Raw genomic sequence first — 25124 nt, forward strand, 5'->3', positions numbered from 1 at the left:
ATACACACAGGGTACAAAACAATATTATTGAATATTTACAAATGTGGTATTGATTCGCATCGCGTTGGGGGGGGGGGATTGCATGATTTTTCTCACACTACTCTCCCGTTATGGGAATTATACGTGTTTTAAAAGGGATGAATTCTGTGCTGTGCCCATTTCGATATGATAACATTAAACGGTTGCAAATAATTCTATTATTTCTGTCGTCAATAAGAATTCTATGTAGGTAGAAAAATATTTCAAATTATGTTAATGTTAAATAGCCAAATATAAACAATAAAACTTAGTAGAATTTATTTATGTAAAGGGTCCGGTTCAGTGCATTTAGTGCGAGTTTCAAACATAAGTATTGTATTCCTTATACAATTTCTTTGTTTTAAAAATATTATAGTTTATGTGGAACCGACATTATTTTCACTGAATATCATTCGGTAACTTTAAACTTATAATTTAATTAAAAATGTTGTGTTCAATTAAATATGTCTTATGAAATTGCTATAATCTATGTTAGTTTTATTCGGTCAATGAAATTTGATATTGTGTGTTAATTTGAAAAGTTTAAAATGATAATGGACCCGTTGTTGTTATAATATATTGTTGATTTATTAATGTCATTTATTAGTCGATAAATTAATATTACATTCTTATAGAATAAAATTAAAATTTAATCGATTTTAAATATATTTTTTAATTCGTTTTGTATAAATATATCTATAAGAATATATTATACAATCTAATCTATAAAATTACATATTATTCATTTTATATCGTTATATGTTTCTTTGTAGCGATAATCACTCGAAAGTGCCTTCCTCTGTGTAAAATTTAATTATGAGTTGTTATCATAGATGTAATTATTGTTCTAGAAGCTTTGACTTCGGAAATAAATGTCTTAAATAAAATTTTGTTTTATTTGCTCAACTCCAACTGGTAGATTAACTTGATATTCATTTTATTAGATGTTATAATACCTTACCTTTATACCTTATACACAATCGTTATACCAGGGTTAAAGTGAAAATTAGTATATGGGTATTTTTAACTATAAATAAAAAAAAGATGTAATCAAAAACATTTATTAACGTGTAGAAATTTTAGTACATTTTGTACAATCAGAAATTTTGTGCTGTATCTATATATGTGATCCGGCTACTAACGACTAACTTGCCTAGTCCAATTCATGCAGTTAAGTCAATAGTTTTTCTACATAAGCATTTTTTAACTCTGCGTTCTCAAATGAACTGTATATAGTTATATGTATACTAAATTATAATGTAACCAGCAAGTAATGGGTGTCCAAGTCTCAACTCAATCTGTTTTATTGGTTTTAAAATTAAGTTGCAAAAAATCCACACATACAGGAAAGATACGTTAAATAAAAACTTTGTTGTCTCATATGCTGCTAATGAACAGTGACGCACCTCGGCGGCTAAAGACCACTGTGCAGTGTTGTACTGAGAAAAAAAGTTTTTAAACGTATATAAGTATTAGCTGAGCTTTTTTGAATATACGTATTGCCTAGGTCCCCTTTGCCTTAGGGGCCTTGGGCTTATAAATAATCAACGTATATTTAAAGAAACACTTAACTATAATTATATAGATTATAAGAGCGTATCAATTAATAAGACCATTTCCCATTTTTGTTTGGACATGCCCACAATCAAGACCGCGTGATCTACAAGTTACGAACAAGTTAGCTAATATGTTAACTAGGCTATTGTTATAATTCTATTATATTATTTGTCCAACAACCGAACTTTTGGGAATGACAACCAAAGAATTTTCCTCGTCAACTGAGACTGGTGCGACTTAACTGCGTAAACTGATTTCACAAAAGTGCATTACAATAGTGATACTTGTGTAGCCGGTGCAAATATTTTAAAGATCAAAAAATTTTAATGTGAAAAGCGTTTCATAGTTTTTTTTTATTATTATTATACGAGACTTGTATGTCCTTATTCTATTTTTACCTTTCATTTTGTTTATTATGCATTGCATAATTATAACAAAATTATACAACACTATTATAACTTGGTAAAATTAAACAAACCGCACAATACAGTTGGAATTAAATATAGGACAATAGAGTTAATTCCGCCAACCCGCATTGGAGCAGAGTGGTGGAATATGCTCCAAACCTTCTCCTCAAAGGCCTCCTCTGCCTTTAGCCCAGCAGTGGGAAAATTTACAGGCTGCTAATACTAATGGGACAATAACTGTGTTTAATGTAATGTGATTGTATATTCGTCCTGTCAAGGGTTATTTTTTTGGGTTAGTTTATTAATTAATAACGTTTAAGGTTTAATTCTAACAGAAATATTTATAGAAAATCACATTTTATTTTAATACAATCCCAGTTCCGTTTTTTTTAGTAAATATTATTAAATGTCTACAGACAACCTAAAAACAATACATTCTGTATTGCTTCACGTTTTAGCGCTAAATATTTTGACAGATTATTAATTAATTTTATAACTACAACTAGTATACAAAATAAATGCTAATTCTATATAAGTATCAACCATTTTACAGTCTTCCGCATTACGTGCTCGACTCGGGCTTAGAAATTAAAGAAGGCACAATTTAAATAAATTCCCTGAATAGTTTTATGGGTGAATTCGACCAAATAAACCAGTTTAGTTAGTCTCTTTAAATATCATATCAAACTATAGACAATTCCAACCGCAAGAGGCAAGTAAACAACATCGTATTCTCGCGATATCATTGCTTGATAGAATATTTTATGACATTAATTATTTACGAAAAGAAATGTTTTTTCGTTCGCGAATAAGCTAATTAAATTGTATAATGTTGCATTATAAATAAAGATATATTATATTCAAGAACTGTTTGTAGTGGATAATGTATCAGTTGTTTAACACGTAAACTTAAAGTTTGTTAACTTTTATTCCTTCTTCGATTTGAATAGCCTACATGTTGATATGCTACATTCAATATAATCATTATCATTTCAAACTGATGTAATTTAGCGTTTCAATATATTAAACATATACAACATTACCTAGAAATTATTTTTAGAAGATAAAAGCGTAAAACAATGCTGTCTTTTTCTTCAAAATGTCAAACCTATGATGAAAGAAAGAGAAATCAGTGTTTAACTAGACATGCTCTAAAGAACGCTCTCGTGTAAGATCGTTAATGATACTTCGAATTCACCCTCGAGTTCGATTTTTTTTTTTTACATAATAAGTTCTGAAGTTACACTATAACTTCGATAATATATTCTAGATACCAATTTTCAAATTGATACAAATATAATCACAACGAAAAATTATAATAATAATAATATTTTATTGATAAATACATAGATAATTGCACGTTGTTATATATTTAAGCAGAAACTAAACCACATTGTTATTTAAAAGTTACATGTGAAGGAATTTCCTAATGCTGATTTTGATTTACCGTATACTATTTTTTTAAAGAAATTGTTTTAACTAGATGTACAGATCTGTACACTCACGAAGGCGTGTGCCGATTAAAATTATCGGCATACATTAACAAATATAATCTAATTTTTTATCTGTCTGTATTCTTACATTAGTCATTTTATCTCATGCACACTAAAATATATTGTAAAGAAGTGTTTCATATGAATGCACGGCGATAATTTAATCTGGAGAGGCGCCTTCGTGAGTAATCAGATTTATACCAAAGACTTGCTATCCTTCTTAACCTTATACATTAGAAAGATATAGCAATATTTTTAGTACTATTATAGTGTCGATATTATTTTTAAAAGATTCGGTATCATTGTCAATGGCCAAAAGAGACCATTGGCTTTACGCTAGTTCAACACTGCAAGCACATATTTGGCATTTCGTAGAGCGGCAAAGTTAATTGAGTTTCGATTTATTTTATGTATTTACCGTTGATTAAAAATCGTAAAACCGTTAAAACTCACACCTCATTGTAATCTTTTGTTAATAATGTGGTTTACTTCCTATTACATCTTCGTCAAATAGTTTTATATTTGTTAGAGAAACCATTATTGCGTAAATATATTTTCAGTGCATCTATTAAAAACTTCACTAATTTTATAATTATCATAGAGTGCGCTCGGTGGACTGCTACGGCCTAAGCCAGTAAGAATAACAATAACACTTTATTTAGACATGGTCATCTCAGAACAAACTCTCTTCAGACGGAGACAAGTATTAATTCATTAACACCATCTCACAGAAGAGACTCATCTCACATCGTACAAAATGTTTGAGAAAACATGTCTGAAAATAAAATAATTGCAAAGTACAAACTAAGTTTACTTCGTATTATATTTAATAGATTCATAGAGTGGAGTTAAAAATATTGGAGAGTATTTCTTTAAAGATATTTTCCTTTTATTCAAATGTGCGAATCTTGTCTGCGTAATTTTTAAATGATATATTAAGCCTTCTTGAAGTGAAAACTCTTAATAATTCAATAGAAGACGAAATATGTCTGTAGAAAAAGAATATTTATGGTATATATAAGAAACCATAAAGGGTGTTTTGTAGGTGTTTGGTATTATTGAGAGAAGGTAGTAACGCACCTCAGAAATCACAAATTTTGTTTTTGACACAATATTGCTGTTGAAAATGAATTTGTGCTCCAAGTTTTCACCGCAAGGCAATAATTTGTAGGGTTGTACAATAAATTTGGAAATCATATCAATGGTTTGAATCTTTAGACTCTTGGAAACCTTATTCGTATCACACCTAAACTTGATATTAGGGTTTGCTAAATGGAGTCTCAATAGCTTTTAGGAAAACTATGTTTAAAAAAATTACTATTGTATAAAGTAATCGCTGAATCATTTAAGAAGTGATCTACGGAAAAATCCATATTGGATATCGCATCCAAATTCCCAATAATTACGAAATTATTAATTACGATTCAAATGATGTTACGTAGCTTTTGATATAATTTTCAAATTGATAACTTGCGTTTAATCCTGCCTAAAAATTAAACTATTCTAGTTCAATGACGGAGTGTGATAGCTCAAAAGACGTACTACAGCTAACACGTAAAAATTTACACAACCACTTCTAACTATATTCAATACAGTATTGAATTTTACAATTTTTTTTCATAATTTTCATCATTTATATCAAATCTAACATTCAAATTGACATGATTACAAAAATTTATAACACATTGTAAAACGAATTTCTAGTGCAGACATTTTAGAAATAAATTCGACGTTTTCCTCCAAACTTGTTGGATTTAAATTTAACTGTTGTCACTGTCCGTTATCGTGGAACTGGTCATTCTTATGACTGGATTCTGATTGGAGTCGCTCGAGTCACATTCCACCATCAGGATGTCATCGGGACTCTCATTCCTATCGGAGTTGCTCTCCGTATACGTGCCAGTCGGTGATTTATCCTCAATGACAGCCTTCAAATACGACTCGCGATCCATCATAGTTGTATCTCGAGCTAATGCCAGTACATCTAAAGACATCATGCTTTTAGACTTCTCCGTCTTACTCATTGGATTAGAATTTTCATAAATAACTTCTCGACTTATTGACTTGGTACGCGATAAATTTGATTCTGTTTTCCATGTATCGCTTGGTGGGTGATTTTTGTGTGCCGTGTTCGTGCTAGTTGATGGAGCGCTGGCATTTCTTGGCGTGCTGGCAGTGAATTTGGATCTTTTCTGCTGGTTTGTTTCCTTCATCATCAGTAGCTGATCTAGTTTATTTATTGTTTCGTTCAGTTCCTGAGCCCACGCTTCATCTGTCTCTACGTCCCCTTTATCTATTGGTTTGAGAGCTAGTTCCCTGACTCGCATTCTTAGTTCTTGAAGACTTGATTCTTCATCTTTTTCGATTCCTTCCACTTGTGTCTCATCATGTACAGGGTCTCGTTCAGCCCCAACACCTGGTTCTCTGGGTCCGACTGGAATAGTATCTTTTCCCGGTGGGTATTCGCCTCTCCGTCGATGTATTTCTTCAGATATCTCCTCGAGAGCTTTGAGGGATTTTGAGTATCTAAACTTAGCGTCAGCAATGAGCCGCTGTAACTTCTCTATCTTCTCATTTTGTGCTTGTAACTGCTCGTCACATAATTTTTTCTCCTCAAAATAAACTCTTGATTTTACAATATTCCGTTTAAGACTTTCTTCCAATTGCGTTACCTGAACAAAAAGCATTTTGTTGGTTTAATAATTTTTATTTTAAGTAATTTTTATCTGAATAATTGCCGTAATAATCGTATGATACCTTTTGCTCAGCAGTAATATAAGCGGCCGCTTTTTTCTGGTGCTCACGTCCGCTTTCCGCTTTTCTTTTTTCAGCATCCATAACCTTCGACAAACAAATAAAAGGTCACCGTCTCGTTTTTATTAGTAATTGGTTTATTTTGTATACAAAATACCAGCTACAGCTACAGATCCGGTTTCGGCTAGATGAAACATTTATATCATAACATACATCGCTATTGGTCGGCATATGTTTTTCCAAGAAACTTCAACAATCATTTTTTTTTTATTTATTGGAAAAGTTACACCATCAACTTATCACTAAGCACTTAAAATTAATATCTGACTTGGGTAACATACAAAGTATACGTCTTTAAAGATCATCATATTTCCGCCAATTAACACAAAACCTTCATGAAATATATATCTAATCCTTTCTTATGAGTCACTATGTCCATAAGTAAAAAAAAAAGCGTATAGACGCGGCGGCGACTAACAAATTCAGTTACAGTGCCCGTACTCAAAGTGGACTGGCCGAGAGCAGGATAACTATAGTGCATATTCGTTAGAATTGATCGGTTCAAAGTATGTACTTTTAAACGTGTCGAAGGATTACCTTAATAATGGCATGGTTGAGCACTTCCTGCCAGTTGCTGTCGAATTGCCACTCATCTTGCTTGCTTACAAAACGCTGCTCCGCTAATGTCACCGTCTCTTTTGCCGCTGCATGTAACTCTGTAATTACATGTATATAAAATGAATATTTTTTAAAATCATATCGAACATACAAAAGTGAATATCACATCCTTCTGCTCGATTTTATCGCCGATTTTCACGGAGCAGATTCTAGATGGGGGGGTACCCTAAGTAAACTACCCTGAAGGTATATTTATTTCCTCTTCCTTATAATTATCTATGAAGAAAAATAGGTGCAAGATTAATAGTTCTACTTACTTCACCAGACACAGGTGCGTCACTGCCAATTTTTATTAACTTTTAGTAAGTCTTGGTCTAAATTTATGCTAGAACAACCCATTTTTTATATTGGTCCTCGGAATTGAAACCTCAGAACTCATGATCAACACGTGTACAAACCAGTCGATCAACGAGTCAGGTATTAGCTCATATATAAAAATAAAATATTACAAAGTTAATATTTTCAGCTTTCTGATATCATTTTAAATTTTATTACAGCAAGGTCACTGATAACTGAACTTCATGTGTATTTGATCACAAATCTTATCTACGCCGCATGTTTGTCTGGTCGTTCTGAAATAATATACGCTTTATAAATGCAAATATTTAATTATCATATCTCATACGTATACAGGCGCATCGTCGTTATAATATGTACCATGTTTTAAAATAAAATATTTTTCATTCAAGATGACATCATTCATTAATAAAAAAAAAAAACAATTTATACATAAAGGTTAAAAATTGCTGCTTAACTGCCACTTGCAATCCGCTCCACAGCACCCAGCTAACAGTGAAACATGCTCGCGATGAACAAGGTGGCACAACTTTAAGACTGTTAACCAGTAAAAAAAGCCGGAGAAAGAAAACTCAGAGAAAGTTTATGAAAACTCTGAGATACATGATTTAGAATCTCCACCTTTGAACTACACAACCGAACATTCAGATAAAAAAGCACATAATAGCTGCTGAAAAGCCGCGGGCAGAAACGAGTTTTTAAACAGCAGAATGACTAAACGGTACAATAGATTTTATCAATATCAAAAGTGATATGCTTAAGCCATAATATAAAAAAAATTATATATGTTATATTTTGTGATTTTATTGCTTTTATAGCATGATTAGATAATAATTAAGAAAAGATTTTCTTATCAAAGAATCGATATAACTCTGCGAGCATAGAAATGGCATAAAACAAATGTTACTTTGTAAATTAACAGTACGAGTATGTATGAGCAAGATAACAGGATATCTAGTTTATCATAGTTATTGATTGAGATTAATCTTAGCGTATAAAAATGAGCTAGGATTATTATTTTTAGACGAGCAATTTGTGGTTTACTTAATATAGACTATTTTAAAACCTCCATTTTAAAACGTGACTCTTATGAAAATAAGGAAGAGTAAGGGCCCTTGAATTGATCCTTAGAGAACCCGTTTCAACGATATCGATTTCTTTTTCTTTTAAAACTACCTTTTAAAATTTATTGTTTATATAAGAAATCAAAAGGTCCTTTTCCTTAATAAAATAATGTAAATGTAATAATAATAATAATATCCTGACTTGAGTGTTATGTTGCACATTATGAAAGGCTTTAGATAAGTCTTAGTACACTTCTAAAGCATCCTATGACCATTGCTTACTATGTACCATTGTTACATATACCTAGGTTGCATAGATATTCTTAATGAGCTCAATACCCGCATCGGTTGTCGAGCGACGCCTTGTGAATTCAAATTATTCTATAAAACAAATGATGTCTGTTAAAGGTTAAACTAGTAAAAGAATGAAGGATTTTTTGTCAAATATTTTGAGTATTATGATTGATTTAAAGTAATTGGGGGTTGAAGAACTAACATAAAATCTCTCTCTACATAAATAGCCCACTTTGCAGTTTTCTTAATACCAAAATAATGATACGACCTTTTTATATAAGTGGGTGACCTAACAGTGACTTGTGTTGTGTGAGTTTATCAATGAATCAATCACGGTCTTAGAGGAAATAAAGGGATTTGGTTGTCGAAACTTGAATGTCAGCAAAGACTTTTTAAATAGCGGAGGCAACTTCCAGATAAAACTGTATTATATTAGTAAGTATCAATAGTTCAAGTCAATTCGGAGTTCGAACAAGACTTAACCAGTAACGCAATTTATAATAAGCCATTAAAATAAAAATCCAGGCCAAAAATCCAACGTGCAACAAAAACATGGAATTGCTAAAAGTTCATAATATTTCAATGCGGTTTGAAACGACCGTTACAAAAGTAAAAAATATAACGCAAAACAAAAATCACTTAACCTACATTCCAATGCGTTCGTGATAAAAAATTCAACTCCCGCTTCGCTCCCAGTCACGTTACGTAATTTCACGTAACATTATACGTTCATTCGCTCACTTATGTAAATTAAAGTTAATTGAATGCTCTACATATATGTACGACTGTACGGACTGGGATGAGACGGCTTATTGATATTTATTCAAATGGTAAACTATTATTTAGTGGTGATTTATTTAACGACTTGACAAAACTATGGAAGTAATCCTAAATAAAGTAGGTATTATAAATTTAATATGTACGTTTGGTCTTTTGTTACGCTTACACGTCTAAACTACTCAATCGATCATCATAAAGCATATACGTTGTCAGGGCCCAGACAAAAAAACATGTAGGATACCTAGCACCTGCCACCTGCCACTAGCCATCTGATTTTGAAGCCACGGAATATAAAGAATTTTGAATGAACATTCATTAATTTTATTTTGGGGTTACGTAAATACCTCTAAAGGAAACAAGGAAACCCTATATGATCACTTCGTTGTCAGTCTGTCCATCTGTCTGTACGTCAAGACCCTTTTCTCAGGAACGCGTAGAGGTATAAAGAGGAAATTAATTCCAAATATCGAGGAATACGGTCCCTTGGAGCTATGAAAAACTACTGATAAAACCTGTAAGTATACGCAATCTAATTTGGTAATAGCACGCATCTTTTTTTATATTATTAAACTAATTCTAAAGATTATATATGTTAAAAACGCAAAAAAAGACAATATTATATCGATGATCAACTTTGTGATGATACATGTACTGTACAGTACAGTAACAACCTGTAAATTACCCACTGATGGGCTAAGGCCCCGTCTCCTTTTTGAGGAGAAGGTTTGAAGCATATTCCACCACGCTGCTCCAATGCGGTTTGGTGGATACACATGTTTCGTTGAAATTAGACACATGCAGGTTTCCTCACGATGTTTTCCTTCACCACCGAGCATGAGCACATAAAAATTCAGTGGTGCTTGCCTGGGTTTAAACCCGCAATCATCGGTTAAGATGAACGCGTTCTAACCACTAGGCCATCTCAGCTTATTAGGCCATCTCAACTGATGATACATGATGATGAACAATGTCTAATGCAATCTTGTTAAACAACGATCCACATTCTTAGCAAAAATTTGAATAAAGTTTATGAATTTTGATTTACACTGGATTGGTACTCTGCACGAATGGAAGAAAATAAAAGTCTTGCTTATTGGCGGTCACCATTCACCTATAATGTAACAATACTCGTATAAGATTCGATTTGCGAGTGTAACGCAACAATCTAAGTTTCGACGTTGAACATTCGTCCACAGTAGAGTCAATTGTTTTTACATTTTCGTTCAAATTGTATCATTGAAAGTTGCGCACTATAATGCTCAGTTCTTCTCACTGACTCATGTAATGCTTGAATCTGAACTGTTACGATACAGCCAAATGCTCCCGGTGAGGCACCGCCCTATTAGAAATGTCTACAAATATATGTAGGGTATCAAAGTCTTTGTACTAGTTCAGCAACATCTAGGGTATATAATTTTCTATGATGTAAGTGTATTGTTATAAAGTCTTCTAATTATAAATTGATATAATTAGGTACAAAATACCAAAGTAATTAAAGAAAACGTTTCGTTTAACCGTACGTAATATTTTTATATAATCTTACATTATAGTACGGTGCACAAAAGCCGTGACGAAACTTGTAACTTTGCACGTGGTGGATGAAAAACCACATTGGAGTGGTGGAATAAGTTCCAAACCTACTCCACAAAAAGAGGAACAGGCTTTTGTCCAGCAGTGGGACTTAAACAAGGAGTTATTATACTTCATATAAATCTTAGATTTTCTTTGTTTATAACAGGCGTGTTACGTTCTTAACTACTCCATTTCCATACGCTTACCCTTCCCGGTAAACGTTTGTGTTATAGCTTCCCGGTGTTTATATTATAGCTATTTATATATGTTACCGAGAAAATTCTTTTCCGGTTAAATCTAGTTCAGATCAGCAATACTGTCGGTTTAAATAACTCCTGACTATCTATATCAATACAAATCTATACAATATTATAATGAAGTAAAATTTGTCTGTTTGTATGTTACCACATTGTTCCTGAGTGTTATAGGGTATAAATAATAACAAAAAAAATTCTTTATTAATAAATTGATTGCTAGTGATATTATAAAGAGGTGAGATATGTTTCTTTGTAATCGATAAATTTAAATATACTCAACCGTTTTTAGTGATTATTTCACTAGCTAATTTAACCACAAGTAACAACGTGTATTCTAGACAAGATTAAATGATCGCGTTAACTTAAATTCACGCTAGCGAAGCCGGGTCGCAGCAGTCAATAAACAGTTACGCTTTGTTTTATTCCTGTAAGTTGATGATGTAACTTTTTCAATAAATAAATAAATAATAAATAAATAAATAAATAAATAAATAAATAAATAAATAAATAAATAAATAAATAAATAAATAAATAAATAAATAAATAAATAAATAAATAAATAAATAAATAAAAATCTGGTACTCTGCTTTCCGATTAGTTTTAAAGTCGATATAAACACACATGGAACGCACAGATATAAAATAGAAAATCTTGAATATAGTAATTATCGTTGCAAAGCGAATAGCATTCACAACACTCATCCGTTAAAATTTGTACAACAAAGTTTTTTTCCTAAAGACAGCATAGCGTGTTTTCAAATATAGAACCGCATGAACATTTTAAGTCCTTGACCGTAAACTGGCCTTGTAGCGAACCAAGGCAACACTCCCTACAGGAAACGAACAATTTGCCATCGCCACGATAAGATACAATGCCCGACAAACTGACTACAGCAATCGTGTATTAAACATACTGAGCATATTTGCAATTTGTATCAAATACAGTGAGATTATCTATTTAAGGTGACGTGGGTTTCTTGTGTTTGAATGCCGTAATCTTCCTACCAGTCTGATCTGAGAAAATCCAACGCATCTCAATACCAGGTTCACGTGCTTTCCGAGGCATTGAAGAGTGTACACTCCATATACAGTCTACACTCCGGGTTGTGACGGAGAATTTTTCGATACAAACATGGGGTTTGAACCCAGGACTACGGGATTTGCGCCATTAGTGATTACATCAAAGAGTCAGGCAAAATATAAATTTATAGATATATGTTCTTATACCAAGCTGCTCATCCCGACTTCGTGTTACATACATACGCATGTAAGAAGATTTATATATAAAGATAATATTATTTCGTGCAACTAAAGTCGGGTTGTAGTTTTGTAAACTTACGATAAATAACATGTTTATTTCCTAACGATATTTTAAATTAAATAAAAAAGGTACTGTACAACCTGTCTCATCATTTATCAGCAAAAGGCTATAAACAGTAGACGCGCTCTAAGTGTTTATTCAATAATTATTCCAAATTCTTTAACACTGCATAAAAGGTAACTCACCGCTAGCTCTCTGGAACTGCACGGCAGCCCGCTGGCATTCCGATCTCGCTGTTGAAGCCGCGCTCACCGCGTCGTGATACGGCCGAGATTTATCAACACACGTCCCCAGACGTTTCGTTAAAGCCTGAAGTCTACGTGAAGTCTCATTCAACAACAGGTGAAATGTCTTCATGGACTCCTGTAATAGATTAATTTCTTGTTACCTATTAACCTAAAACTGTAAGAACACTACTTTTTATCCATGCAGATTTAAATCACAGGACCCACTAAAAGGTTTCCACGCTGCTGCTTAGTCAGTAGGCCACGATCTTAAAAACTACTGAACGCATTTTAATGTGGTTTTCACTAATGGGCGCAACGATATACGATAAAGAGTTCGGTACAAAATTCATTCACGTTTTGAGTAAAATTGGCTACAATATGACGATGATGGTGGAAGATGTCACAAAAGTCATGTCGACTGGGAGTTTTTCGGGCGTTTTCCGTGTAAATCAATAGTTATATTAGTTATTTTCCGATACAAACATTTTTTTTAAGAAGTTATTTATTCCTCGCGAATCCGGGATAATATAGACATAGTTTAATGTAACATTACAAAACGAGATTCAAAATGCTTGTCGGAGAGCTAAATAAACTATAAAATGATGCATTTGATGCGTCTGGTACAACGAAAGAGAGACCCTATATTCTATCATATATTTTTGATAATACTGTTTTCAGTTATGGTATGTTTTCTGATAAGGGTGAGTGAGTCAGTGTAGTAAAGACATAAGGAATGGTATCGTTACAACGAATATTGGCCAATTACCATCTAGCACCTTTCTTCTTCAAAATAGTCTATAAACTTTGAGTATTTAAATGTCTACATAGAATAGACTAGACTAGACGCGCCGAACAAAATAGTGGCCAATAGTTGGCCACTAACTACACGTACGCTAGTAAGAGTTCACACGCACACTAAGATAATAAAGGTGGCGCGTTTCTTTCAGTTTCTTTGCAGCGCGTCAATCTAAGTCAATGACTATAGAAATAAAATTTTCAATAATAAGATAATAGAACCATGCTTTCATATCACACACTCAAAGTTAAAACACTCTAATAGTTTGTGATATATAAACAAACTAATACAGTCATAAGTTCGTATAATCTCAATGTTATTCCTGCTTAATCTGCCAATAAAAATGTTATTGGTATTCACTGTCAAAAAAATCGCATCCCGATGTTAAGGAACTCATAGCGTCATTAAAAACAAAATCTCGCTATTGGCTAAAAATAAAAAAAATTAAAGAGCTATATAATTTAAACGAATTTAAAACGTTACCAATTTTAATATACATGTTTTTTAATTATATTCAACAACATATTTATACGCAAGAATTAAACGATGATTTAATTTAATTGGTCGGCAAAATCAAATATACGAAATCGTATTGTAACCAACACCAAAACTGCGTGCGAAATTTCAGTAAAACTAGTTGGATAAAACTGGTTTAAAATTAAGATGCAAGATTTGACCCACACATACAAACAGGTGTTGTTTAATAGCAGATTGTAAACGTGTATATTTTGAAACGCATCCTCACGACCTTAAGACTTATTTCTTGTGAGGTAGGTTTATATCAGAGTTGAATTCGTTTATTACATCATGTTTAAATCATATTTACTGTTGTCAATCGGGCGCGGCCGCTGCGTACGCTGTTAATTGACCCCGTCTTTCTATCAAGCTCGTTGTACGTACAATATATTGAATGATGTAAATACGAGGAATTGTATATTTCCATTTATAAATAATAATAATAACGATTTTTAAATTTAAATTATTATATGTAAAGGATAGTTTTAAGGTATTATAAATAATGTGGTTTTTAAATGACGTTTTCCTGAACATATTACGTTTTGATTCAAATTCAAAAGAACAGCTGACATCGTTAAAAAGTGCGTGCACCTAAACTGAGGCTCTTTTATAATCTGATTGGACGTCAGTCTGAAACGGAGAGTTCAGGCGAAAGACCAACGACATTCCACGGCACTCTCAAATTTCGTATAGCTTACAATTTCTCAACAATTATATTCAATATATTGCATTGGCTCGATCCGAGGTTGTATCCAGCACTTCGAGGTCTGTATTATAAGCTAGTCAATAGACCAACGAGGCTGTCGCTATATATAGATGTTTATCAGCGTAACGAATGCCTAACGCACTCAGCATTCTATTAATTTAAATTGTACTAAATGCATCTCGTCATGACTGGCTCACACGGCTACAACTGCGTTGTAACGTAGAATTACAAACGGTAAAGCGTAGTTTAGAAACCGGAACAGGTGACACAGGCTTCCTTTTATCTCGTTTACGCAACGGTCAAGAACAGTATACGATATACATTTTGTGTGAATAAAATACAATACAGACGAATCCGATGTTTTTTTTTACAAAAGGTCAAGGTAGAAATTTTTCAAACTCGTTTATACTAGATCGACATCAAAAATAAGTTTAAGTAAATATTTTTATTTATACTATACTAATATTATAAATGCGAAAGGAACTCTGTCTGTTTGTTGCCCTTTCACGGCCAAATTACTGAACCGAATTTGATGAAATTTGGTATGAAGCAAACTTGAACGCCAAGGAAGAATATAGGCTACTTATTCATTCCCAACAACAGACAACCAACTTCCTCTTTACGTGTGTATGTATAGAACCGAATTTCTCATAAACGGTTGTACTGATTTCGACAAAACTTTTTGTTTGTATTCGAGGATGGTATTGTACCAGGACAAAGTAGCGACGGGCAGCTAGTTTAAATTAAAATAAAACTAAAAACGACTAAACCAATATACATAAAACTCATACCAGAAGATGCGTCGCATTTAAGAGACCGTTTTAGTATAATATTACCATACTAGCGACGCTTCGCAGTTTCACCTTTTTACACAGCAATGTGACAAACGTGATTTTCATATTCTCGTATACATCGAAACCTTAGTACACTTTCAAATTCTTATAACATGAAGCTATGGAGGTTTAGACCTTGTTAGGGAACGATAAAAGTAGATCATATTCTACAACAAGACACTAGTCCTGAGTCACTTACCATAACAAGCATTTTACCGAGACCTGTTCCGTATTCGATGAACATTTAGTTTCTAGTATAACACCTGATTATTTAATTATACGATTCATAAAAACCTGTTACTACGTATCAATAGTAATATAGAGACACATTTACTCGGTGGTGGGGCTTTGCACAGGCCCGTCTGGGTAGGCACCACCCACTCTTAATATATTCTTCCGCCAAACAGTAATACTTAGTATTGTTGTGTTACGCTTTGAAAGGTGAGTGAGCCAGTGTAACTACAGACACAAGGGACATAACATCTTAGCTTCCATAGTTGGCCACCAACGAACAACGATGTAAGGAATGGTTAATATTTCTCAAAGCGCCAATCTTTGCGTGGTGTCGTGGTGCATTGGCGATGTAAGATTTGGTTAATATTTCTTACAGCGCCAATGTTTGCGCGGTGGTAGCCACTTACCCTTAAGTGGCCAACTTACCCGTAGGCCAACCAACTCAAAGTTTTCAGAGTTGGTTGACAATTATAAGCCATAAATGAGTAGCCTGTCTTTCCTCGGAGTTCAAGCTTACCTCAAACCAAATTTAATCAAATACGTTTCAGTGGTTTAACCATCAAAGAACGCAGACTGATAGACAGGGCTAATTTCGTATTTATAGTTTAATACATATCATTCCATGGTTAATGTGACACGTTTTTGTTTTGTATACTAGAGTTACATTTAATGTTGTTCCTACTGTTTAAAAGCGTATTATGACTCGGATGCCAGAATTGAAGTTTGATAAACTTCAATTCTGTTTCAATTGTACAAAAATAAACGTTCATAGATCAAATATCATTAAAAACTTCTAAACAATTACATCATTCTATCGAGGCGTGTTTGTGCTTGAATTATTTTTTAAAAGTTAATCACTATGATTATTGAACATAGGCCAAACTGTGTTTGAAAATGTCGGTCTGTCCGCACACGCACGACATGCAAACGACTTGATATTATATCAGTACAAAGATACATATACCTACTTCAAATATTAGATAATAGATATAATTCAAACATTAATCTCGTTGGTGTTTTATTGGAGCGAAATTCCTTTACGCGACTTACAGTAAAGTGAAATGGCAGACATCGTCACATACAGCCTATACCAATTGAATTAGGAAAAAAGATAAACAAACCTTAGATTTACGTATTTCATGCGATTTGCTAATAACTCAGCTATATTGTGCACTATTAAAAGTTTATGATTAATATGTGTTTTTTTATAATACAACACTATTGCACTTAACCATTTATTTCCACTTTAATTTGACTTCCAAAATTCCGATAACAGTTACGTCGACGTTCAAAACGCAATTTTTTCGCAAATCCATAGTGAATATGTTCGAATTAATCGAGCTCTCGACCAATTATATCGCGTCAATTTGCTGTCAAATGTTGTTTATTTGGCTTTTTTCCTCTTATGGTTGGAATAGAGTATAAAAAGAAACCGCTACGCCGCTTTCAAGCAAATAGGGGAAAGCCTTTGTTTTCTCTATCTCTTTCTACTTTATGCGGTTTTATAAAAAAATATTTAAACTCTTTTTTGTTATTGTTTTAATAACAATTTTATTCCTTGTTATTTATATATTTTCAAAAGTTAATTTATTTCATCGTATATGTTCGTTAACTTCTTCTCAATCGAGTGTCCCGTGACAAGTCTTTATTTTTGGGCATTATTTTTTTTTAGATATATATGTAGATGTGGTTTATGATATGTAGATAAGATCTGTTATTACCATATTTAGATTATTATATCAACATATTTAAATATTATATTTAAGGCTTATTGTTTATTTTGAAATAATGTTACCAGTTATGTTATTACTAAAACAAAATATTTGAGACGCTTCAGAAATTTCATACAAACGATGGTCATGGTCTACGCACTGTATATACAAGTACAAATATATTATCTATAGCCGCATCCACACATGCGCGAGAGTCGAAGCGAGCGGCGACGTACAGGCGCAAATGTGTAAGCTGGCCTTATTCATAGGGAGCGCTGAAGGCTTACGTTACTTTAACGTTTACACTTTCACTCGCCGACCCGCATTGACTTTTAATTACATTCGTAAAGGAATATTTATTCGATATTCAACAGTCGATACACACACACACACACCAATACACACACACATATATATTATAAAAAAATCTGCACATACGTTCCAAATTGGAATAGAAAATGAACACACGCGAATGTTAATACGAACGTTCGTCGAACTACTCGAACCGCAAGCACGCTTTATAAACCCGATAAATATTTCATAGAAAGCTGCAATGTACGCGTGAGCTACGTAACCGGACCCAAAGCTTACACTCAATTCCGTTGTTGTTTAGAGTTAAAAACAGATATAAATAAAAAATTATATTCATTACATTGGCAATGTTGAAAATAGCCGATCGTGAGATATTTTTCACTTAACCTTGTAAGATCGGTTTTCAGCTTCCTCGTATAATTAAAACGAGATAACTGTAGTTCGTTATCTATACGTTTATAATTTTTATATCGGTTTCAGTGATAAATATGAAAAATTCTGATTCCTGAATAAAAAAACTCACTGTTCTTAAAACGTCAAAGAAGGCATCTTTAGTTTTGACTATTTTTATATAATGCACTAGCTGAACATGTGGCTTAACCTGTGCGACATTTAAAAATTTTATCACACAAAACGTCACTCTCCATACTACCCCGTTGAGGGGCGAATTTAAAAAAGTAATCCTTTCCTGGTACTTAAAATATCTCCGTATCAAATTTCATCTAAATCGGTTCAGTGATTTAAGTCTGATGAGGTGACAGTTCGCATTTTTAATATTAGTACAGATTATAAATTGAACTTCAATAAAAAAAATTACATAAAAAACCGGAACAAAAGCTGTATAAGGTACAATAAGACCTTCTTTTTTATTATATATCTTATAGTATCGCAAGATCAACGACAGGACAACGAAATATTATATATTTTTATCACGCCAGATAAGTAATCTGTTTATTTACATTACAAATGCATCGATGACCAATATTTAAAAAAAAAACCTGACAAAGATCAAACAATTAAACAGAATATACCACTTGTGGCATATCTGATAATTTTAATTAATAACATCAGAATTTAAATATAAATTATAGATTATTAGGATTGAAGTATCGTATATCATCTCTATTACTTTTGCAAGATTAAACGTTGCTTCCTATATGTTATGAATCTCATACTTATCAATTAATCTATCACAATACTTTCTAATTTAAAGAGGCATTACATTTTCAGTACCAATTTTAAGTATTATTCGATGCAGGATTATAGAGATGATAGAAAAATTGTAACTATTGAGTTTCTTGCCGGTTCTTCTTGGTAGAATCTACATTCCGAACCGGTGATAGCTACACTTGATATAGTTTGTAAAAAGACGATTCAAAAGTTGTTGTAAAAGTCGACTTGAATAAAGTATATTTAAATTTTTTATAGACCATCATTGAAGTCGAAAAGGATTGGATTTCCTTGTAACGTCACTCTCTAAGTGTTATGATGACCACTTATAACCAAGCGAGCCATTTTCTCGTCTATCTACCTTATATATATGGCCAGTACTTTTTATAGCACCTTTTACAATGATTACATGTTAAAATAGAACTGTTCTCATAATTTGAATTTTTTTTTTTAAATTTTTTTTAGTGGGACAAAAACGACCCAACGGATATATAAGGGTTAATATATCAATAGTACAAACTCACATCAAGCTCGAGTTCCAACTTATTTATTTCGTCTGTGGCCGCGTTCAATTTCTCCAGCTCCACCTGAAACGTTTTAAAGAATTTAAGACAATCGCACGGTACGCGAACGCGATAATCCCAAACGAATGGCAGCAACAAACAACATGTAGAGACGGGAAACTTTCGTGACATTATGGATCAAAATTATCTCAAACACGCATATCTTTAGATAAATACATCATAATTTTATCTGTGTACCTTATGAAAAACGTTTCCTGTCCCTACAACGTAAAGCGCCTACATTATATACATATATAAAGAAATATACTTACATCGAACTATTTCGATTCATGACAACGGTAAAGTAAACATCATTTAAAATTCTTAGTATTAATATTTATTTCGTATTATCATCAATTTACATACACAATTCAATAATACATGCCGTAAATTTTACGATACAAAAATATTACGCATTAATTGTATCAGCGGTTCATCGAAACGAATTAAAATTTTGAAAATTAAATCAATATTTATACACTAAAAGGTCTTATCGACGCGTCTGGATTTTGTTTTTATCTTATAAATATTACAGTTATATTAATGGAATGGTTGCTGTTGTACTAAAGTATATAGTTAATACTAATTATGATTACAATATTGAACACTTCACATTGGTAAAGGTTTTTCTTACATTGCCATTTATTATGAGAAATTTTTAGGCCGAGGTATTAATATATTATATATATATTTATGAACATAAACATACAAAAAAAAATGAGATTACATTTGAGTAATTTAAACATGAATACTATGTGTTATATAAGCATCGATTATAATAAACGTTTAAACACAAATTAATCCTAAACTAACTAATTAATAAGAAAAATAAAAACCTCCGGTGGTAGAAAAGTGCTGATCAAAACCTAAGTTATGTTAAGTAGTTATATTAGACGACAAAAAAATTATACTATAGTAAAAAAGAAACAACATTAAATTAAGAGATTCAAATAAAATCAATTTAATTGATTAAATTGTTTGTTATTGAATCCAATTGATGGGAACAAAGAATAAATTTATTCTTGCAACATATATCGTTAATGTTTTTAAAGATATCTAAGTTCAAAATAACAAAATAAACAAAAAATTATATGTTGACTAACCTCTGCAACATTTAAGTTTCTGCATTTTAATAATAATAATAAATTTGTATTATTTCTGCTAAATTGCAGTTATAAAATAGTTAAATCCCTTATTTATTATCTGTACTAGTAAATTGTAATAAACTTGTTTAATTATAAATAAACAAACTAACAAAAAACAATTGTACCTGTATGTAATACATATTTGTGTGACATTAAAAATTTATTGAATATTATTTATAGAGCAATAGGATATCTTTATTATTGACCTCGGGAGGTAGATAGTGATTTAACAGTTTTAATATTTATTGAAATGCTGTTGATAAATAGTCAATAAAATTTATTTTAAAGCTTTATTTCTTGGTGTTAGAATGCGCTTAGCTTACAAAAATAATACAAGTCATTGAAACTGTAGATTTTGTGATGACACAATCAGTTCAGAACTGAGTAACTAGACACTTAATTTATTTATTATCTCTAGTGTGTATGAAATTTTTATGAAAAAAATTATATACATATAATGACTATGATATAGTCATGAATGGCACATCTATACTCTCGAGAAATCTTAGTGCAGCTGCGAACATACATACATAATTCGAATTAAAGAAATTGTTAAGAACTGTCATACTACAACTAACAGTTTAAACATGAAAAATTGACAAATAATGCTATCTAATATAATCATATCAGTGGACAGGAAACAGTCCCATAAGGTACCAAAGATTTACATTTCATTAAATATGACCCAAAACTATGCCTTATATTCCAACAGTATACTCAACATGCAAAATTTATAAAATATTGGACCAATCATTGTGTATCACTATCACAAATGTATTTTCCGGATACGAAGCGACGTTTTACGAGAGATAGACGATACCCGCTCCCGATGAGTTCGAACTCAATGCCCGATAATGTTGCTCCTTCGCAATTGAATTGAGCAGAAATTGTTGTCTTCGATGATGGTCCAGTGGCCAACTCGAAGCGCGCTCTCAGCGATCCCACGCCTCTATCTTCTGAGTGCTGTGACAGTTCCGTAAATCGCCACATCGCCTGTTCATTTTCTGAATTCCACGAGTTTTTAGGCATTGCAATTACATTTTTTACTGAACCATTCATTGGTACGCACACGGAAACATTTAGCAAGGGTGACGGTGGGCTCATAGCGTGGAGATTGTACTTGTAATCTACTTTCAGATCAGTATGGTCGCGCTCGCACTTCCAATACGAAACCATTTGTAATGGACATGATGCTGCACCAGTCTTAGGTCGTATTTGATACTTCAATATGTCTACATTGAAATATTGAGCTGTAGGATTCTTTTCAGACTGTCGTTTCAATAAGGAAGTTAATGCTGGCATGTTAAATTCAACGACTGTCGTGTCGCGGGTAGACATCATTGCATTTATGCTTATCAGCTGTTTATTAGGCAAGACATTATCCAGTCTGTGTATATTTTTCAGTCTAAAACAAAGTTTAGCTGGATTGGGATTATTAGCCAGAACACCAACAATGCCAGTCGGAAAAGATAACATCATATCGCCCGACATTTTCACTTGACATTTAGATTCTTCAGTCCCTCTGAAATAGGAGTGTATTATTTCGTGGAATGCTACTGCTAGAGGTATAGTGTCTGCCATACCAATAGTAAGTGGCGAAGGACCACGCGACCCAGACGAGCCTGCTGTTCGAAAATCACCTTCGGAACGTCTCGACGGCGGACGTGGTAGAGAAATAGTAGATATTGTTGGTGTCGACGTTCGGAAGTTCGATTGAGACATTTCACCGACCTCAGAGAACAAATCGCCGACGTCAGCTGTGGAAATGGGGGTGGGACTTTCAAGTAAATTTGACTGATTTGTTTGTAAAGGTGCATAGGGGTTTGAGACATTACCGTGAGGGGAAGCGGGGTTACTGGGGTTAGGACTTTGGAAGAAGTTCAAATCTAATAAGTCACTACTTGCTTTACTTGTATTTGCATTTGAACCTCGTCTTGTTGTACCAATTTTATACAAGCTTATATTTTCCACTGTAGCTCTGAGCTCATCGACGCTTGCTGACATTGGAGCACTTCCATTGCTTATTGGCTTTATTTCAACATGTATTTTTTGCTCTCTCTCCTCTTCAGAATCAGAATCTGATGAGGAATAACCACTGCCCTTTTCATCTTTAGGTCTTATGCAAAATCCTTCTTCGTCAACTTCTGGAGAGTTCATAAGATCATCTTTTGTTGCAACCTCTTCCTCCTTTTCATCCAAATCAGACTTGTCACCAGCATTTGAATTTTCAGATATTTCATCTTTTTTCTTCTTTGATTTTTTAAGTTTAGTCTTGGTCCTTCTACTACGAAGGAACCATTTGGACTCTCGAAGTGTAGTTCTGTTCATGTTATCATCTTTATCTGGAACAACTGGAGTAGCTGGTGTCCCACTTGGACTTGAAGGTGCAGAGCATGGAGCTCCACCTTCAATACTAACACTGGGTTCATCTTTACTTTGAAAATTTGGTGTAAATAAGTTAAGAAGGGAGGTAGTTCTTCTTGAAGTTTTAGTTGCAAATGATGGCTCTTTTTTAGCTGCTTTAGCAGGTTGAGGTGGTTTATGTGATCCATTGGACACTGTGGAAATCTGATCTACTTCTGAGATAGAGTTGTTAGCAGATCCGGGTTTTGGTAATGATGGAGGTAGTTCTACTAAATTTGCCTTCTCCAAAGCATTGTACTTCTCAACAAGAAACTGTTCTAACAGTTTATCAACTGTTAGTTCGAGACACTGGTGCTTAAAATCTCTATGGACTTGGCCCATAAGATCATGATTGTTTTGAATGATATCTACATAAGCATTCACAAACTGTTTCATCTGCTTTAAATGAGCTTCCTCAACATCCTGAAAGTGTTTACAGGTTTGGGTCATTTTTTTCTCAAAGTCTTGTTTCACCAAACTGTACTTCTCTGCTAGCTGCCTGTAGTCTTCATGTAACTTTTTTATTTTAACCTCAGCTTTCTCTATGTCTTTTGCAGAAGCATTTTCCTTTCTGAGTTTTTCTAGTTCAGCTGATTTGGATGTATAAACATCCTTGGCTTTTTGTAAAGCTTGCTTTGTGTTTTGTATTAGTAGTACTACTTCTAGTGTACTCGATTCTGAATCTTTGACAGCTTTGTGCTTCTTGTGAAGCTCTTCAGCATATCTGGCAACATCTTTCACAAGCTCACTTACTTTTTGAAACATGTGTTGATGTAAATTTGACAATTTTTCGGCAGAACATTTGAGAACGCCCCAAAAAGGGGCAAAAGTGCCTTGAGCGCAGTTACTATTCGCTTGTTTCGCTAATTTAGCTAGGAGTTTCGAATTAGACTCCTCTATATTCGACCTTTCTCTGAGATACTCTGAGAGTTCCTTGCTCGCTATCAGTCCGTATTTCATGTTTTGATATAGAATATCGTATCCATTGTGCTCGTTGGCGAAGTAATCTACAAAGTTGACACTCATCTTTGCTGGTACAAAGGCAACGATTAGTTACTCAATACATTATTTTTCACTCACTGACCTGAATTCTAGGGTCGAGCTCAGTATCACCATTGTCGTCAGCTGGAATAGTGAACGAGGATTCTTCCATGGTAGGGCCTACAACTAGGAAGCCGCCCAATCACCTAAATTACATCACCGACACAGTAATGCGACAGCGTCACCGTCACTTCACTTTTAATTATTCTAATAAATTCTTAGATGCACATCATATAAAATTTGGTCACAACGTAGGTGCAAACTCTTATCAAAATTACTAGACAAGTTTAATTTGCAAAACTAATCAAATAAAGAATTTTCATACAAGATGACGTCCACTTTCTTGACGTCAAATCATAATAATAGACAACTTTTGTTTTTTACAGCGTAGTGCTTGATATCAAAAACCGAATTGAATCGTTGACAACGTAACAATATTTGTACTCGTTATTTTATCAATGTTTTTGTTTAACTATAAAAGAAAAATAATGTTATCTTTATTGTTTACTTACATTTTTCTATATTTTATTTTTGAAGTTGTAGAAAGATTTCATAAAATCTAAGTTAACCATTCATAACACTTTAGTCACAGACGTATAAATGTCCATGTATTGTTATTGTTAATTTAAAATCATATTTGGGTGCACTTTCGAAATTATCTTTTTATTTACTCAAACGTTATTTATGTATTTTGTGAACATTGAAGACATTCGTAGATAATGTCGAAATATCGAGCTTCACCAAATAAAAATAAGAAACATGGTAAATATCCCGTTTTAAATACTGATAGTTATTGATGTATATTTAATAAAAATATTTGTTATTTTGTCAACCATCGAAAAATATTTATTTTAAATAAATAAAATTTTGTATGAGGAATTTTATATCCTTAAAAACGTACTCGAGCGTACCAATTAAAACTTAAGAAAGCATATATTTTATAAATAATTAATTATATTATTAATACACTATTCT

At 32.8% G+C, this 25124-nt stretch overlaps 2 protein-coding genes across 3 annotated transcripts; both read right to left on the reverse strand.

Moving 5' to 3' along the window:
* Window positions 1-1065: 1065 nt before the first annotated feature.
* Window positions 1066-24508, reverse strand: LOC125064991 (SH3 domain-binding protein 5 homolog). 2 transcript variants are annotated; one of them, XM_047672368.1, is made up of 6 exons: window positions 24193-24508; window positions 19522-19584; window positions 12677-12854; window positions 6827-6945; window positions 6233-6316; window positions 1066-6147 (listed from the first exon to the last, which is right to left on the reverse strand). In XM_047672368.1, exons 1-6 carry the CDS (start codon window positions 24259-24261, stop codon window positions 5236-5238), a joined length of 1425 nt encoding a protein of 474 aa, XP_047528324.1. In that variant the 5' UTR covers window positions 24262-24508; the 3' UTR covers window positions 1066-5235. The 2 variants fall into 2 exon arrangements, with proteins under 2 accessions (XP_047528324.1, XP_047528323.1); XM_047672367.1 differs by lacking the exon at window positions 24193-24508 and having other exon boundaries at window positions 19522-19769.
* Window positions 20822-24199, reverse strand: LOC125064989 (F-BAR domain only protein 2). Its single transcript, XM_047672365.1, has one exon. It carries the CDS (start codon window positions 24132-24134, stop codon window positions 21456-21458), a length of 2679 nt encoding a protein of 892 aa, XP_047528321.1. The 5' UTR covers window positions 24135-24199; the 3' UTR covers window positions 20822-21455.
* Window positions 24509-25124: the final 616 nt, after the last annotated feature.

The sequence above is a fragment of the Vanessa atalanta genome, chromosome 6 (assembly GCF_905147765.1).
Source record: "Vanessa atalanta chromosome 6, ilVanAtal1.2, whole genome shotgun sequence".
Classification (NCBI taxonomy): domain Eukaryota; kingdom Metazoa; phylum Arthropoda; class Insecta; order Lepidoptera; family Nymphalidae; genus Vanessa; species Vanessa atalanta.

What these genes read in the sequence shown, in the direction of transcription:
- LOC125064991 (XM_047672367.1), bottom strand. Translation starts at nt 19,692, where the DNA reads ATGTCACGAAAGTTTCCCGTCTCTACATGTTGTTTGTTGCTGCCATTC. An exon ending in AGTTGGAACTCGAGCTTGAT is followed by an intron (nt 12,855 to 19,521) that starts GTGAGTTTGTAC and finishes AATCTATTACAG; the next exon opens with GAGTCCATGAAGACATTTCA. An exon ending in TCAACCATGCCATTATTAAG is followed by an intron (nt 6,317 to 6,826) that starts GTAATCCTTCGA and finishes TGTTTGTCGAAG; the next exon opens with GTTATGGATGCTGAAAAAAG.
- LOC125064989 (XM_047672365.1), bottom strand. Translation starts at nt 24,134, where the DNA reads ATGAGTGTCAACTTTGTAGATTACTTCGCCAACGAGCACAATGGATAC.